General features: G+C 37.6%; 1 protein-coding gene across 9 annotated transcripts in view; it reads left to right on the forward strand.

Annotated features, from left to right (window-relative positions):
* The window catches only part of WNK1 (WNK lysine deficient protein kinase 1), a 154,998-nt gene that overhangs the window by 48,298 nt on the left and 87,142 nt on the right, over positions 1-19,558 (forward strand). For all 9 annotated transcript variants that reach the window (XM_021001477.2, XM_078156046.1, XM_078156041.1 and 6 more), the window contains one exon: positions 18,611-18,783. In XM_021001477.2, the coding sequence (XP_020857136.1) occupies positions 18,611-18,783 (173 nt within the window). The remainder of the gene's footprint in view (positions 1-18,610; positions 18,784-19,558) is intronic.

Here is a 19,558-nt window from a genome sequence, read left to right on the forward strand (position 1 = left end):
ATGATTTTGAGATATCTCTGGAAAATGTCCAGTACACAGTGATTAGGGGAAAGGCTTGATAAATAGATTTGTGAGTTATCTATCTGTATAGAGATTATAATTAAATCAGTGAAAGTGGATGAAGTTCCAATAGAGTCAAGAGAGGAGAGAAAAAGGCCAAAGACAGAGCCTTAGGTGAACACCCACAGTTTGAGGGCTTATTTGAACAATGAGCCCACAAAGAAGACTGAGAAAGAGTAGTCAGACAGGTAGGAGAACCAGGAGAGAGAGTGGTGTCTGAGAAAACTCACAGAAGAGAAAGTATGCAGGAGGAGAGGTCAGCAGTATCAAATACAGCAGAGTGGTAATGAAAAATGAGTTATAAGAAAAGACCATCAGAATTGGCGATTAAAAGATCATTAGTACCTTAGAACAGTTTTACTTAAGGAGTGAAGTTGGAAGCTTTTTGACTTCCCATTGCTACTTGACAGTAAAGGTTGAAAAATGAGTGAAAGAATCATAAATAGAAAAAAGGTTAGACAATTTTTTCTAGGAGTTGGCTGAGAAAGGGAAGAGAAATATAGGATATCAGCTAGAGAGTCCGACAGAGTAAATGAAGATTTTTTTTTTGAAGGCTTGGGAAGAGTGAATGCTCTTTTATGAAATAAGATTGTTTTATTTTCAAAAGAGAAAAAGGGAGTAAAATTGATTCCAACCCCAAAGAGAAAAAAAAGAAATGAGGCAATCGAACTAAATGATCTCAAGTCCGTTATAAATCTGATATTCTTAGATTCTCTTTTGCACATTGGAGTTAATGAAATGTTTTGTCTACGGAGAATCATATTTTACTAATAGGTTATGTTTCTTTACAGTGTTTTCCTGACTCTGTCCTCTATAAAAAATGATGGATATATAGCTATACAGCTTTTTAAAGACAAGGCATTTTCCTTAACCTTATGAAGCAGGTAGTAATTAACATTGCTGGTATTTCACAGACAAAGAAATTGAAACTCTGAAAAAGCAAGCGATTTATCCACTGTACTATAGCTAGGAAGTGGCAGAGTCAGGATTTAAATCCAAGTCTACTCAAATTCAGTGATCTTTGCATTCAGTTACTGCTTTCTTATTATTTATGATTCCGTTTTTCTGTGTATAGATGTATCTTAAGTGCCTTAGGATACCCTAATTCCTCATTTGCAATTTCCTTCTCTCGTATCTGTGTATTTACTAATTAGTAGTAGGACTGAACTTAAGTGCCCTATATTTTGCCAACAGTACCACCATCTTACAGTATACTCCAACCTAAAAATATATAAATCTGATTAATGTCCTATTTTATTAGATCTCTATGCTAAATTTAAATATCATGAGATATACCTACAGTTCTTTAACCTAATTGTTTTCACCTATTTCAGATTTGGCCAGCTGAATTAATGATTGAGCAGATTGCTTAGCATTTCAAATACTAAGAAAACAACTTTCAGCTTAGAATTTTTCAAGAAATATTATGTATCAGATTATTGGTTATTTTAAAAGAATTTCTGTCATTTAGGCTTCGTAGTCACGCTTTCCTTGTTCTATCAGTGTTACCACTATCCTTTGAATCACCTTAGATTCCATAACTTATTTGTCACCCTTAATACATTCTCTCACACTTCCATATCCATTCATTTGTTAAGTCTTGTCAGTTTTATGTACATAGACAGCCCCTCATTTTCCCCCTTTACTCATGCAAGCACCACCCTAGTTTGGAGTCTCATTATTTTTCACCTGGACTCTATTTCAGTAGCATTCTGATCAATCCTCCTGCCCCAAGTTCTTCTCTGTATACAAGATAAATTTGAAATAATCCACAGAGGTTGGTAGGATAAGGGACATCTTGCAGAAGGTAGGATTTTAGCTAAGACTTAAAGGGAGCCAGGAAAGTTAGGAGATGAGGAGGAGGAAGGGAGAACATTCTGGGCATGGAAGGGCAAGTGAAAATGCCTGAAATTGGAAGATGGATTATCTAGTTTTAGGAATAGCAAGGAAGCCCGTGTCATTGTTGCAGAGTACATAGAAAGAGAGGGTAGTGTGAGGAGTAAGATTGAAAAGGTAGGGAGTGGCAAAGTTATGGAGGACTTCAAAAGCTAAACCAGGGATTTGTATTTGATCCTTAAGGCAGTAGGGAGCCACTGGAATTGATTGAATAGAGGAGGTGATGTAGTCAAAATGTGCTTTATAAAGATCAGTTTGAACAAATGACTAGAGAATGGATTGTAGTGAAGAGAGATTTAAGGTAGGGACACCAATCAGCATATTATTGTTGTCCAAGCATGAGGTTATAAGGGCCTACATACAACAGGGTGCCAGCAGTGTCAGAAGAGAGAAGGGAGTGTATGCAAGACATGTTATGAAAATAAAATTGATAGGCCTTGGCAATGAATTGGATATGAGAGGTTAGAGTGAGGAGTCGCAATGACACCTAGGTTGCAAGTGTGAGAGACTGAGAAGTAATAGGAAAGTTAGGAAAGAAGGGAGGTTTTGGGGGGAACTTAATCAAAGTTCAATTTTAGGCATGTTGAATTTAAGATCTCTGCAGGATATCCAGTTTAAGATGTCCAATACACAGCAAGACTGGAGGTTGGGAGAGAAGCTGAGGTTGGACAAATAAATCTGATAATCATCTGTATAAAGATGATACAGACAGTGGACCTTTCTTTAAGTCTCAATTTTTATGTAATGCGCGTTTGTCTGCAGACAGATAAATCTGCTGCTGCGAAGTAAGGGGTCTTAGAACAGAGAAAGGAGAGCAGGAGGGGGGGACTAGGGCCAGCCATATGGGGGCCTGGCCAGAATCAAGAGGAAGAACATGCAGGGGCCCGGACAGAAATAGGAGAGGATGGGGGGCACACAGGAACCAGGGACACCTGGTGCCTAGGCATAGACAAACATAGGGGGGCTGGACACATGGGCATGTGAGCAGAGTGAGGCAAAAGTTTCCTCTCTTGGCTCCAGAGGTCACCAGCCAAGCTCCAGATCTGGTGATGGCAGCAGCAGTCTCCACATTTCTGTTCTTTTGCTTTCACTTTGAGGGTTTTTCTTTTTGTTTGTTTTTTTAAGGTTTTCTTCAGGGAGGGGGGGCAGTGGGAGGCCACAGAGTTTGAATTCAGGGGCAGGAGGGGAGAAAAAGAGAGAGCACACAGTACTGTACAGTAAAGTTAACATAGTTGGTTTGGTTTTACATAAAGTTGAATTTGTGTAATACAAATTTATGTAAAGTGAAAATTGCCTGTAGTTGGATCTATGGGAAGTAATGATATCTCCAAGTGAAATAGTATAAAAGGAGAAGAGAAGAGGGTACAGAGGACAGAGTTTTGGGAGGTAGTCCATAACAGGTGTGATCTGGATGAAGAACCAGTAAAGGAGACTCAGATTGAATGGTTAAAAAGTAAAACCACAAGAGAGCAGTTTTGAGGAAAAGCTATTGGATGATTAAAGACATCCATTGGTAACTTTGGAGAGAACAGTTTCAATTGAGTGATGAGGTTGGAAGCCAGCTTGCAGAGACATAAGAAGAGGGGTGAGAGGAGAGAAAATGGAGGCTCCTCTGCTGACCTTCTTAAGGAGCTTAACCTCAGAAGGCAGAGAAGCTATTGGACGATACCAGGGAGATGGATCAAGTGAGGATTGTTTAGAGGATGAAGAGGCATGGGTGTGTTTGTCAGTCAGTAAACATTTTAAAGTGCCCTGGCACTGTGGGGATGATGTTTGTAGGCTACAGTAGGGAAGCAGCCAGTGAACCTGAAGAAGTTGATAGTAAGTTGAGAGAGTAGGCACAAAAGAGAGGGGAAGAAAGGATGAAATGGATTCACTTGTGCATGAAGAGGTGTTTGTCCGGGCAAGAATAAGATCCACCTCATTATGTGAGATGGCCATGAGGGAGAAGAATATGGTGGATGACATTTGGGAGGTAAGTTGAGAATGGGAGAAGAGCAAGCTCTTGGCTAACAGCCTCAATTTTTTCTGTAAAGTATGAGGCATGGTTCTCATCTGACAATGTGAGTGGCTTGGAAGCCAGAGCAAGTTTAATGAAGGATGAGTTAAAGGAGGGATGTTTGGAATAGATTCTATGGTAAATGAGATAAGTGAGTTAATTAGGGAATTGTAAACTGATATCACCTTTTAGAGTGAGGGCCCAGTTGCAATTATGTAACATAAATTTTGTTGTGAACCCAGTCAGCAGAGGATTTCTTTGTTGTTGTTTTCTTTTTTCTTTTTCTTTTTCTTTTTCCTTTTAATCTCTAACTTTGTTTAGTAACATTTGTATGTAAGTAAAGGCAACAGACAGTGGGAGTGATCCAGGGCTGAGTCTTGGCGAGGCAAGATCTTCAGTTGGATAAAGGGTTACAGCACTCCAAGAAGATGACAGAGCAGAGTGGAACTGGTTCACCAAGCTGGCCAGATGGGCAGGGAATGAAAGGATAGCCAATGCAGGGATGATAGCCTGGGAACACGTCATCGTCATCATCATCATCATCATCATCATCCTCATTTAATATGTAATTATATGTTGTATAATTATATTATACATAATAATATAACAGCTAGCATTTGTATAGCACTTTAAGGTTTGCAAAATACTGTACAAATACATCATGTGATCAAAACAACCTTGAGATGTAGGTACTGTTATCCTCATTTTACAAATGAGGAAACTGAGGAAGACTGAGATTAAGTGATTTGCCTAGAGTCAAGTTAAGTGTCTGAGGCTAGTGTTGAACTCTGGTCTTTCTGACTCCAGGCACAGCAGTTTATCTACTGTTAACCACCTACCCTGTTTCAATTGAGGGGTGAAAGGCCTGGAGTTGACAGTGAATATGAAGAATAGGTTTTGGCCTCCAGTTGATAAATGGTCAAAGTGTATGAGCAGGCAGCTTTTGGAAGAAGAAATCAAGGCTATATATAGTCATTTGAAAAAATGGTCTAAATTGTTATTGATTAGAGAAATGCAAATTAAAACAACTTAGAGATGTCATCTTACAACAGTTAGATTGGCTAAAATTATAGAAGGTGAAAATAACATGCTGGAGGGAATGTGGAACACTAATACACAGTTGGTGGAACTGTGAACTGATCCAGCCATTTTGGAGAGCAGTCTGGAATTATGTCCAAAGAGTTATAAAACTGTGTATGCCCTTTGACCCAGAAATACCACTAAGGTCTGTTTCCCAAGGTGATCAGGGAAAAAGGGAAAGGGCCTAGATGTTATAAAATATTTATAGCAGCTCTCTTTGTGGTGGCAAAGAATTGGAAATTAGGGGGATGCCCATCAGTAGGGGAATGGCTAAATAAGTTGTGGTATATGATTATGATGGAATACTACTGTGCTATAAGAAATGATGAGTAGGTTTTTATAAAAACACGGAAAGATGCATGTAATAATAAAAAGTTAAATGAGCAGAGCTGAGAGAACATTGTATGGAGTATAACAGCAGTATTATTTGAAGAACAGCTGTGAACAACCAAGTTATTCTGAGAACTATAAATACTCAGATCAACTACAAAGGACACTTCCAGAGAAAGAACTGACAAATAGAAGTATGCATAGTATGATTTTACATATATTTATAAATTTGTGTCAAATAGTAGCCTTCCCTAGTAGGGTTGGGGAGGGAAGGAAGGAGGAAGACAGTTTGGAACTTAGAAGGAAAAATGAAAAAATAGGTTTTGGGTTTGGGATGACAAGGCAGAAGGGAGGTGGAATAACATTGTTATCAGATAAAGGAGTTTCAAAGTTCACGAACATGGAAGTGATACATTTTCTGGTGTTCAGGAGATCAAGGGTATGACCCTATGTGTAGGTGAGGTGGAATGAAGGAGTGGGTTATGAAAATTGAATAAGTTGAAGAACTGGAAGGTTGAGAGAGGGTCTATGTATGGTGAAATCCCCTGGTATGAGGGCAGGAGTTGGTGAAAAGAGAAACTGTGAGCCAGGCATTGAACTTTTTGGTGAAGGAAAGAAAGTGTCATGGAGGTAAATATAATTTAGCCAATCTAATTCCCCAATAGCCACCAGTGTCTTAATTTTTGTATGCTTTTTTCTGATGTTGAATCAGAATTGCTTAATCCAGTACAAATCTTGCTTGCATAATTAATAATTTTTTAAAATGTATTTGCTGTATTCTTTTAGCTGCTATGCATTTGGCATTTTTTTAATTTATATTTCATAAGGAGACTGGTTTCTGTGTTTTTTCATGTTCTTTCTCTGTTTCATGTTATCTTTGTGCTAGATTTTTAAAAAAATAATACTTTATTTCCCCAAAAAAATTACGTGTAAAAACAGTTTTTAACATTCAGTTTTTTAAAAGTTTTGAGTTCCAAATGTAAGTTGTCTGATATGGGTTATACATGTACAATCATGTAAAACATTTCCATATTAATCATTTTGGGGGGGGACATGAAAACCCCCCCAAAAAAAATTAAAGAAGGAAAGTGAAAAACAGTATTCTTTGATCTGTAATCAGATGCCATCAGTTTTTTCTCTGGCGGATAGCATTTTTCATCATGAGCCCTTTAGGATTGTTTTAGATTGGGGTGGGGAACTTGTGTCTCAAGGCCACATGGGGCCTTCTAGGTCCTCGGGTACAGCCTTTTGACTGAGTCCAAGTTTTACAGAACAAATCCTCTTATTAAGAGGATTTGTTCTGTAAAGTTTGGATTTAGTCAAAGGGCCTCCCGAAGTTGAGGAACTAGAGGGCTACATGTGGCCTTGAGGCCTCAGGTTCCCCACCCCTGTCTTAGATCATTGTATTACTGAAAATAGCTAAGTCACTCACATTTGCTCATCATAAAATATTACTGTTACTGTGTGTGATGTTCTGGTTCTGCTGACTTCACTCAGTACCAATTCATGTAAGTTTTTCTGAAATCATCTTGCTCATCATTTCTTATAGCACAATAATATTCCATTATAATTACATACCACACTTGTTCAGCCATTCCCCAATTGAGGAACATCCCCTCAATTTCCAGTTATTTTTTTAATTATTATTATGTTTTAATTAGGCAATTGTGACTTGTCTAGGGTCACACAGCTAGTAAGTGTCAAGTGTTTGGTCTGAGGCCGGCTTTGAACTCGGGTCCTCCTGACTTCAGGGCCAGTGCTCTATCTACTGCACCAGGTAGCTGCCCCTCAATTTCCAATTCTTAAAAGAACTACTATAAATCTGTATAAACAGGTCCTTAACACCCTTCTCCCCCTCCACCTTTTTGAAATCTCTTTGGGATACAGATCTAGTAGTGGTATTTGCCAGGTCTTAAAAAATCAGCATCCTGTTTGCTTCATAAAGAGTACTGGGTGACATTTTAACCTTACATTACCTGTAGCCTACATAATATGAGAATTATGTGTTCTTTGGTGTGAAAAAGTATATCTGTGACCCTGTCCAGATAGCCATTTTCATTGATAATTTGTGTTTATTTCTTCAGAAATTGTTATACTTTTAAAAAAATTAGCTCTGAATGTAACAAAAAATAACAAATAAAATGAGCATTACCGTTTACTGAATAGAACAGAAAAAAAGATTATACTTGAAATTGCTAAATTCAGCATTTAACTTTAACTTACCTGTTGTTGACTCCCTCCTTTTAACTCCTTTCATTAGGGGAAGAAAAATAACCCTTTACCAAATATAACTATAAGCAAAATACATTCCCACATTACACATGTCTGAAAAATGTATGTTTAATTTTCACCTTGAATTCTGTCACCTGGGAGCAAAACCTGACCTCTCCTTACCCACTTGTCTAAACATCCTGAAAGTGTCAAACTCACTTCTGAGTGGAATAACAAACCCGAATTCATGTGTGTCATTCTTCCAGCTCAGGACAGCTTGGGAGGAGAGAAAGAGAGGTCCGAAGACCATTGGGTGGCAGTTAGAATAGAGCACAGAGTGGGAGAAGTGGCACAGGCTGTGGACTGTTGGGGCAGCGTCAGTAGAGCTCAACATGAAAGGTTGGTAAGGAGACTGACTACCTGGTCAGAAAGAGATCCCGGGCAAACCTCTGTGTTAGCACTGGGTTCAGGATTGGGAACCATTTGGTAGGTCGATTACCAGTTCTGGATTGTAGTTCCAGGATGGAAAGGAGTAGTTGCTGAGGTCCTACCTGGGTAAGGACCAGAACTCAGACTATGAGGGCAATGATCAGACCACACCCAGATCATACCAATTTGTAAGCATCAAAAACTTACAGGCCGTAGCTGAGAAAACAGTAGGACACAAAAACCTAAAGCTCATTCTTCTCCTTAAGAGGTCAACAGAGCCTAACTCCAACATAAAATCCAAAGTCAAGCATCAAGCTGGAAAAAAAAAATGAACAAACAGCAACAAAAAAGAACCTGGCCATAAAGAGCTACTATAATGACAGGGAAACTCAAGAAGAAGACAATGACTTGAAAGTATCTACAAGCAAAGCCTTAAAGAAAAATGCAAATTGAACACAAGTACAACAAGAAAGCAATAAAAACAAAGTCAAAAGAATGAAAAAAATAGAAGAAAATGTGAAATATTTCATAGGGAAAACAAACTAGAAAATAGATCAGGGAGAGAATATAAGAATTATTGAATAACTTGGAAGCCATGATAAAAAAAAAGTCAGTCTATACATCATATTTCAAGAAATTATCAAGGAAAACTACATAGATATCTTAGAACCAGAAGACAAAGTAGAAATTGATAGCATGTACCAATCACCTCCTGCTTATAATCAAATTACAGAACCTTCAGGTCAAGGAAAAACTAATGCAAGAGTCTATTCTGGAAGTCAAAGGAGCTAGGATTGCAACCAAGAATAACCTAGCTTAGGGGCAGCCAGGTGGCGCAGTGATTAGAGCATCGGCCCTGAAGTCAGGAGGGACCTGAGTTCAAATCTGACCTCAGACACATGACACTTACTATCTTTGTGACCCTACGCAACTCACTTACCCCAGATTGCTTCACAAAAAGAAAGAAAGAAAGAAAGAATGAATTAATTAATTAATTAATGTAGCCAGCAAAATTGAATATAATCTTACAGGAGTTTTATCCTCTATCAAGAGGAAGGTAGCATGCTTTTCCAAGGGTACTCTGGAATTGTTGGTCATCGTATTGATCAGAGTTCTTAAGTCTTTAAAATTTATTTTTCTTTACAGTGTTGCTAGTATTGTTTTCCTGATTCTTCTCATTTCACTCTGCATCAGTTCATAAATGTCTATCCCTTTAGTTATTTCTTATAGTGCTATAAATATAAACATGAGGGATCTTCTCTTGCTTTGATCTTATTGTGAGCCTAATCTAGCAACTGTTGGGTTCCTAGTTCCAAATTGTTTTCAAGAATCAATGGCCCACTTTGATCCAGCAATAGCACTTCTAGGGCTATATCCCAAAGAGATCAAACAAATGGGAAAAGGACCCACATGTACAAAAATATTCATAGCAGCTCTTTTTGTGGTGGCAAAGAATTGGAAATTGAGAGGATGCCTACCATTGGGGAATGGCTGAGCAAGTTGTGGTATATGAATGTAATGGAATACTATTGTGCTATGAGAAATGATGAACAGGCTGACTTCAGAAAAACCTGGAAAGACTTACATGGTCTGATGCTGAGTGAAGTGAGCAGAACCAAGAGGACTTTGTACACAATAACAGCCATGTTATGCAATGACTAAGACTGTTAAACTGAACCCTTCTCAGCATTATGAGGATCTAAGACATTTCCAGAGGCCTCGGGATGGATAATGCTGTTCACATCCAAAGAAAGAACTATGGAAGTCGAATCGCTCTCACTTATTTTTACCTTCTGTTGAGTTTTGTTTCATCTTTCTGATGGTTCCTCCTATTGGTTTTAATTTTTACTTACAACTTCACTAATGTGAAAATATGTTTAATGGGTATGTAAATGTAAAGCCTATATCAGATTGTGTGCCGTCTGGGGGGGGGGAAGAAAAGGGAGAAAAATTTTCAAACTCAAAAGCGTATGGAAAAAATAAAAAAAGAATCAACGGCACAATTCATCCTCCACCCAAAATGTATTAGTGTTCCTTCCTTTTCTTAGGTAATGTGTAAATTGGTCCTTCAGTACCCTCCATCAGGTTCAGTTGCCTCCATCACAGATTTCCTATATACTTGAACTGATCTGGCTACTTTTCCTATCTTTTTTGTCACCAGTGCCATTTCTACCTCCTCTGTAAGCAGATACTATGAAGCAGGATCCAAGTATGATGAAACAATATTTGTAATCATTTTCCGTTTTTGTTCTGTTTGTGGTCCTCTCCCTTTTCATCCTGGGATTAGTTTGCTTACTTGGATATTTTGTTAGGCCTTCTTTAGACAAGTTTTACCCTTCACTGATTTTCTGCTTCATGAAATGATACTGTTCCATCATCATTCTTTGTAAGACTTTATAGATAAGTTTTCCTTCTAACCTGGCTTTGCCTGTGGTGGCTGTTTTGCTCTGTTTGGCAAGTAAGTTGGACATTTTCTGACTAAGGTGCTCTCTTGGATTATTTGGTCTCCTTGTTTTAGCAATTAATTTACATTGGTTTAACTGTTGAGGGAAATTATCATAGTGTTATCATTTCTATGGTTCATTTCCCATTTTAAAATTTTCGGTACCTTATTTAACTGCAGGATTAAATCTTAATTGCATGTTATAACTTTATCATTACTACTTTTATTATAAAATTTTTATATTAGTCCTGTCAATTATAGAAGAAAGCACATGGACACCTCATTTAGGGATAACACATCATTCTTTTTTTGAAGGAAATGTTCATGTTAGAAAGGTGTGAGGTTTTTATATAATCTGCTAGTCTTTGGCCCCTCTCATTTCTTTTTCCCGTATGTTTCACCCCATCCTTACCTTTTTTCACCTTTGCATTGAATGAAGCTACCAAGTGAAAGAGAATGTGTTGATTGATTTGTTGGATATTATCAAGTTTTTTATAGGATTTCTTGACGATTTCTTGACGACTTGGTTCTCAGCAACTGATGTTACTACATAAATCATACTTATTTTCATGGTGGTCCTTTTGCAAATTCCTGTCTATAGTACTGTAATACATTATGATCAAATGGTCCATGAAATAGTTTTTTTTTGTAACCCCTTCACCAAATTCTTTCTTTATCTAAGGAGAAGCTTTGAATCATCCTTTCATTTAGCTGCAACTTGCTTATTTCTTCAGATTTCATTTATACTAAGAACATCAAGGTTGATATGATTTAGGTTCTCCAGAAATTATGACCATTTGATGATTGTTGGACAAAAATCTCATATTTCATGTACCAACAGTCAAATTAGTTTGCTGACAGTATAAAAACTGCTTGGAACCAGCCTTCTATCACCTTTGCTGAAGTAGAAGGGAACTATACAAGTCTGAGGAAAATAATTCACTTTTGTTTATTTTGTGAGTTGCAGTAGCAAAAAATGTTTCATCACTAATCTCAAGCCTCTTGGTGATATGCCTTCTCCATGTTTCACTAGACTCCTCCTTGGAAAAGACTTGGTGTGTTCCTGGGCCTACAACTTAAGTCTTTCCAGCATGATAGAACCTGGTACAAAGACCTATTCTGATGCTTTCTGCTGGCACCTCATAGTCAGCCTCCTCAGCTGAGAGAATACCTTAGATCATGGGTGTGCAGGTGCCCTGAATCTTCTGGGTACAGCATGCCTCCTGAGGAAAGGCTGCTAGGAGTGCACATCTTCCCTCTCTGCCCCACAACCACCACTTCCATTTGTACTAGCACAAGGCATCTTTCACCTCCTTTTGCCAGTCACAGTCCAAAATAGAATGTGGAGAAATCCCAGTGCAAAGAACAAACCTCACTTTGACTTCAGGCCTCCCATCTCTTGCTGTGCCTACCCTTTGAGGATAGAGGAGTGGCACCCTCCACTCAGTGATGAACACTCTCATACCTGATATAGCAGTGACTCAGAATTACTATCGATTATCATCCAAACCCTGTTCCACACCCAATTCCTCACTCCTGTCCCCTCAACCCCTCCCACCCCAGTCTCATCCTAACTGTACCAAGCCCCTCCATTGTGTTCTCTGAAATGCTATTCCATAGGCAACAAACTTTTCTTCATCTTAAATCTTTCTCTCTCCCACTCCTTCTATCTACTAGCTCTTATTGAAACCTAGTTTCCTCCTGATGACCCAGCCTCCCGGGACATCCTTTCCAGTGCTGACTACATCTTCGCTCACTCTCTGGTTGAGGTGAGAATGTTGGAATGCCTTGCTCCCCGTTGCCACTTTTAGGTTCTCTCCCTTCCTCCATCACATCTCTTTCTTTGAGGTTGATGCTATTTATATCTGCCACCCAATCAAAATCCTGGTAGCTGTTGTTTGCAGACCCCCAAATCACTCCCCTTGTTTTGATACCTGGCTTACAGTTTTTCTTTCCTCTCCAACTCCTGTCCTCATACTGGATACTTCAGCTTGAATATTGATTCTCCCTCAAACATCTTAACCACTCAATTTTCCAACCTGCTTACCTCCATCGTATGTCAGCCTCACATAAACATAGTTATGCTGTTGATTTTGCCATCACCCACAGATGTCTACTTCCATGTTCAAGAATTCTGAAATTAAAAAAAAAAAAGAATTATGAAATCCCCTTACCCAGCCATGGTCTATTGGCTTTTCACCTCTCCCTCTGCCTTCCTTACATAATCCTGTTCTTTATCCACACCATGACTGCTAGTCTTGACCTCTCAGTTCTCTCCCCCCCTACAGTAGTCATTCTCTCCTCCCCATCTTTACCTATCCTTGGTGAATCAATTCAGTTCTATACTGTCCTCCTTTCTTGAATCCCTAGACCTCTTATATTGCCGGTTATGCCCAACTAAGTTTTAGCCTTGGTTCACTCCCATCACTTGTTGCCTTTGATTCTATCCACATGCTGCTGAATGAAAGTAGAGAAACTCACGCAACCTTTCTGATTGAGTCCATCACAAATTATATGTTATATGACCTCAACAGGGCCCTCACTGCTGCCAGGCAATCCTACTATACTTCCTTTATGAACTCACTATCTCACTCTCCACATCAGGTCTTCCAAATCTTGTCATCCCTCCTCTCATGGCTCCCCAGCCCTAACTTCTCAGCTGAGAACCTTGCCTCATATTTTACTGAAAAAAATGAGGCCATTCTCTGTGAACACTCTATTCTCCTCTCTTTCTCATCTCCGTGGGTTCAGTCAGGTTCCTTCTACTTTCTCCTCTTTCACCTCTCTCGCACATGGTAAAATGACCTTAAGCCTTATCAAGGCCAACCCCTCTATTTGTTCAGGTGAACCCATTCAGTCCTATCTTCTCCAACAGATTGTCTGCTCTGTCATTCCTAACTTTTCACTTACTTTCTATCTGTTCCTCTCTACTGGCTCATTTTCTTCTGTCTGCAATCATGCCCATGTCTCTCCTATCCTAAAAACAAACAAAAACAAAAAAACCCTTACTTGATCCTTTCATCCCTACTAAGTCTCATCATTTCACTATTTTACCAAAACTGCTCTCTCTAATTACAAGTGATCTTTTTGTTACCAAATCCAATATGGTCTTTTCCAGTCCTCATTCTCCATCACCTCTGTCTCTGCAGCCTTCAACACTGTTGATCACTCTGTCTTTCTTAATACTCACTTTTTGCAAGGTTTTTAGAGCACCACCCTCTTGGTTCTCCTATGTAACTGACTGCTCCTTTTTTGGATCCTCTTCCAGACAGCAACCATAGATGTCTCTCAGGGTTCCCTCAGGGACATGAACAGGTTCATGTCCTGCTTGGGTCATCTTCTCCTTCTGTACTACTTGGTGATCTCATCAGCTCCCATGGACTTACTTCTGCTGATGATTCTCAAATCTGCCTATCCTGCTTCAGTCTCTCTGCTGACTTCCAATCTCACATCTCCCGAATACCTTTCAGACAGCTCAAACTGGATGTTCAGTAGACATCTTAAACACCTTATGTCCAAAATGGAGCTCATTATCTTTGCCCTAAGCCCCCCACCCCCTACCCTGTTACTGTAGAGGGCAACACCATCCTCCCAATTCTCCAGGGTTGCAGCCTGGTGTCCTCACCCAAGCTGTTGCCAAGGCCTGCCAATTTCACCTTTGCAACATCTCTCTAATATGCCCCCTTCCTTCTCTCAAGATACTGCCACTGCTCTAGTGCCCCACCGTTCTAGTGGCTCCCCACTCTTAATAGGCCTTCATCACCTCACCCTTTGGTTACTGCAATAGCCTGCAGGCAGGTTTGCCTGTCTTGCCTCTTCCCCAACCCTCCTCCCCCCCATCCATCCTTTATTCAGCTACTAAAGTGATTTTCTTAAAGCACAGGGCTAATCACACCGCCTTCTTCAACTCTTCTTAATTCCAGTGCCTTCCCTCTTTTAATTATTTTTTATTTATCCTATATATAACTCACTTATCCATTTGTTTGTATCCCCTATCAGATTGTAAGTTCCTTGAGGGCAGGGGTCTGTCTTTTGCCTCTTTTTTAAATCCCTAAAACTTAGCATAATGCCTGGTACATAGGAGGTGCTTAATAAATATTGATTGATTAATGCCTTGTTGGGCGGTAGAGGTGACCCTGGGTTCTTGAAGGTTATGTCCATGGAATGTAAGTTCCATGCTGTTACTGTTTTTTTGTCTGCTTTTTGTAGAGAAGCTTTCTTTAGTGAATTTAACTGTTGAATTGTTTGGTGCATGTTAAGTGAAGAATTGTTCAATATTTATTGTTCATTACTCCTTTCACTGTTATGTAATGAACTTACCTGTTTCCTTCAGTATGTTCTGATTTAAATTATACTGAAAAGCTTCTGAATAAACAGAACTAATACATCCTAGGACAAGATGGGAAGTGGTTGTTAAGGGAGAAAATCTCTATCAAATTTCTTAGATAAGGGTTTGATTTCCAAGAAATATAGATAACTAACAGATATCTTTTCCTCAATAGAATAGATAGTGGAAGGGGCATGAACAAAAGTTTTCAAAAGAATAATTGCAAACTATTAATAACCATGTGAAAGATTGCTCCAAATAACTAATAATAAGAGATATGCAAAATAATACAACCCTTAATTTTCACCTCAAACCCTGCAAATTGGCAAAAATGACAATAGATGGGTGTTTTCAATGTTGAAGGGGTTCTGGGAAAATAAACATACTAGTGCATTGCTGGTGGAGCACTGAATCAATACAGCCATTCTGAAAAGCATAGAGTTAGGCTAAGTTAAATGACTAAAATATCCATGCCTTTTGACCTAGAGATGTTATTACTAGTTAGACTTAAACCCCAAGGAGTAAGGTAAGTAAGGAACTTCCTATATATACCAAAATATTTATAGCACAATATCAAAGAATTGAAAACAATTGGAGAAAGGCTAAATAAATTGTGGTGTATGTATGTTATTGTGCTGTAAGAAACAATGCATATGATGAATATAGAGAAGCACAGAAAGATTTAAATAATGCAGAATAAAATAAGCAGAATCAAGGAAACAATATGTACAGTGACTACAACAATGTGAATGGAAAGAGCAACCATTCCCCCAACCCCGCAAAAAAAAAAAAGTGATGGTAACAAAATTATAAAGAACAATCATGTCTTTAAAGGAGAGATATGAAAAGCCCCCACCCCTGACTTCCTGCTTTTTTGTAGAAGTGGTAGTTCCACAGGTGAGGAAAATTACGTATATTTTGATAAATTTTGTTAATTTTCTTCTCTTATATTTTTTAAAGATATCATTTATTATGTGGGAGGAGAGAAATAATCTTATTTGGGAGAAGGATATTAGAAAAAAATTCTGGTATTGTGAAAAAACAAGAAAAAATTATTGTAAAAATAATATAAAATTACTTATGATGTTCTAGACCAATCTCTTAACAGTTTTCTACATGTTATTTCTATTAAAAATAAATTAAATTAATAAATTTTAAACTATCAATTCTTATTCCCTAAAGTTTTGACCCTACTCCTATCCTTTTTTTTTTTTTGGTGTCCTATTCTCTTTTTAAAAAATAGTTTTGTTCTTGGGCTAGCCTAATCCTTTCCCTTCCCATGAGGTTATGAGCTCTTGGAGAGCAAGAACTATCTTTTAACCTTTCTTTGTATCCCTTGAATTTAGCACAGTGCCTGGGACATAATAGATGCTTGAGAAATGTTTATTGCCTGACTGGCCTTCACCTTCCCCTACCTCTGACTATAGTTTCTCATGTGTTTAAACACCTTTTTATTTGTGTGTGTGTGTGTGTGTGTGTGTGTATACACATAATCTGGTCATTATAAAACCACAGTCTATTTCTAACTTTATACCTTTTTTAAAAAAATAACTATCAGTAGTAATAAGCTAAAAGCCTATCCTTTATTTTCGTATGTAACTTCTTTATTCTTTCACAGTGGAGAATTTTTTTTCTTTATAATTCTCAAATTTAGCAATTTTATGCCTTAGAATTTTTTAGATTAATTTTTTTTTCTTAAAATATTTGGCATTTCTCCATGCTGGTTGGAGTCTTTTGACCCCACTCCACTTGAGGAATATTGACTCTTTTACTCTATAGTATTTTCTCTAACTAGGTATTAAGCACAATGTCTTTATTATTATTTATTATTCAGTGTCTTCAAAAGTAACTGAGATTTCTATTTCTTTCAAATTGATTGTTCTGCTCTGCATATGTATGATTTTTTTCATCTTATTTTTGTCAGCTGTTGATCTTTGTTTAACTGCAGTTATTTTGTTACTTTCATTATTGTTTCTGTTGTTAGGTATTATTTTCCATTTTTCCTAATTATGTTCTCCTACTTTTTCATGTTTATGTCCCCCAAGGCTCTATCCTGGTTCTTCTTCACTCTCTGTATTCTTTCTTGGTGATCTTATCAGTTCTCACAGGCTTAATTTTCATCTTTATACAAATGGCTGCCAAATGCCCTAATCGGTCTCTTGAACTCCGGTCATACATGATACATTAGGCATTTCAAAATGGATGTTGAAGAGATATGTCAAACTCAGCTTGTCCAAAGCAGAACTCATTATCTTTCCCCCTAAATCTACTCTTCTGAATTTCCTTATTTCTTCCACGGATACTACCATTTTCCTAGTTACTTAGATTCACAACATCAGTGTTATTATACTCAACTCCTTTAAACCTTCCTCATTAGTGTGTCCAGTCACTTGCCAAGTTTCATCAATTCTACCTCCACACAATCTTTCATATTCATCTATTTCTCTTTATTCATGCAGCCATTGTCCTGACTCATCCTTATAACTTCTAACCTGCACTAGTACAGTAGCCTCAAATTGGTCACCTTGCCTGAAGTCTTTCTTCTCTCTCATATGTCATCTATACAAACTATTGAAGTAACATTCCTAAAGAACTTGTCTTGCACTCACTTCCTTTGCTCAGAAAGCTCTAGTGGCTCTCTGTTGTTTCTGGAATCAAATTCAGACTCTTCCCTTGGACATTTAAAACCCATCACAATCTGACCCCAGCCTACCTTTCCTGTTTGAATACGCTTTTTAACCCTTCACACATTTTACAGGCTAGCCAAACTGTGACTAGCCTACTTGTTATATATACCTTACACATGACATTATATTTCCCCATCTCCATGCTTTTGTATAGGCTGTCTCCCATCTCACCTCCCTATCACTGTAATGTACTCTGGCCCCTTAGAATCTTGAGTTTTCTTTGAAAATTCAAATACCATCTTCTGCATGAGGCTTTTTCAGATTACCTTTCACTATACTGACCTTGAACCTTTCAGTTCTTCCATATTTTATTATGTCCTTGCTTGGTGCACATTTTTTTTTCCCCAATAGTGTGTAAATTCCTTGATCGTAGGGACTGTTTTATTTTTGTCTTTGTATATTGTGTGGCTGATTAAGTGCCTGGGATATGATAGGTATAAATGTTTGTTTATTGTCAGCTAATATAGGAAATGCCTACTGATATTGAATTATCTGATCACAGATATTAAGAAAAATCTAAATTACCATTTAGCTAATTCTTCCTTTCTCCTTTATTAAAATAATCCTTAAATATTTCTGTGCAAACTAGGTAGATTTCCTGGTGGAATTAATTTTTTAAAGCGTTATATGTATTTCACACAACATTTTTATGTAAACACAGATGTACATACTAGACAATAAATGTTTGAAATGGAAAAAATTAAAAGTAGTCATGAGTTCATTTTACTTGGATACTTTTGGCTTGCAAAGGGAAGAAGAGTAAATTGATGAATTCTGAGCATTTTGGGTGCTTGGAAAAAGAATCGTCTGTGCTCTTTTTTTCCTTTTCCTTTTTTTTTTTTGAGGGGGTATTGGTCATGTTCACTTAATTTGGAGTGAAAATAAGCTATAAGGCTTTGGTTTCAGAAATCTTTAAAAGATCATAAAAGAAAATATTTGGGTTGATATGAATTGACACTTTTATTCAGTTTTTACTAACAAAATACCCTCTAACAGAGACAAACCCTTGTAGTAAAAATATTCTGGATGAGTTATATTGTCCTTTTCTATTTGAAGTGGTTTTTCATTACTAAGATTTAATACCATGGTTAGCTTAGAAATTGAAATCACAATTCACTTTAACCACATTTTATTTATTTAATTTTCAGGATAGAAAGTTGACAAAGTCAGAACGGCAAAGATTTAAAGAGGAGGCTGAAATGTTGAAGGGCCTTCAACACCCAAATATTGTTCGTTTCTATGATTCTTGGGAGTCTACTGTAAAGGGAAAGAAATGTATTGTTCTGGTGACTGAACTTATGACATCTGGAACCCTTAAAACGTAAGTAAGAGAACATCGTAAAGGAATATGTAAATTACAATATTTTAATCATGAGAGTTCAAAAGTATTTGGATTTCATTGCCCATATAAATGTGTACTGACATGAAATCTCCACTATAACATACTTCATACATTCTCATTCAGCCTCTGCTTGTAGGCATGAGATGAGGGGGAATCCACCAATCAATCAATCAGCAAATAACCGTGTATTAAACACCACTCATTTTCTCATCTGTTAAATGAGCTGGAGAACCAGTAAGGGTTCCTACCAACTTATTCTTAGACATTGTGCTTGTAATGAAATCAAGATCATAATTATATTTTTTAGCTTCTACTTCTTAGTAAGTTTATAATCCACTAAAACCACAGATCTTTTTTTGAGACACTTAATGCTTCCCTATCTTATACTTATGAAATAGATCTTTTGAATTCAAGGGTAAAACTTTATGTTTATCTCTATTAAGTTTAATTTTAATTAAACTCGGTGCTCTAGCTTGTCTTGGATCCTGACCTTTAGCCTTAAGTGTGCTAGCTGTCCATCCCTGCTTTGTGTCATATGCAGATTTGATGAGCATGCTGGCTCTGTCTTTATCCACATCATTAATAAAAATTTTAATCAGCTCAAGTTCCAACAGATATCTCTGGAGATTTTATCTGACCCTTGAACTTCTGCCAATTTGATGTTGTTTAATCTTTAAGTATCCAGCCAGTTTTTAATCCATCTCTCTATCTTTTCCACTAGAATTGTATTAGATACTTTGCTAAAATTAGGTAA

The sequence above is a fragment of the Phascolarctos cinereus genome, unplaced genomic scaffold (genome assembly GCF_003287225.1).
Source record: "Phascolarctos cinereus isolate Bilbo 61053 unplaced genomic scaffold, phaCin_HiC Scaffold_1;HRSCAF=81, whole genome shotgun sequence".
NCBI lineage: Eukaryota > Metazoa > Chordata > Mammalia > Diprotodontia > Phascolarctidae > Phascolarctos > Phascolarctos cinereus.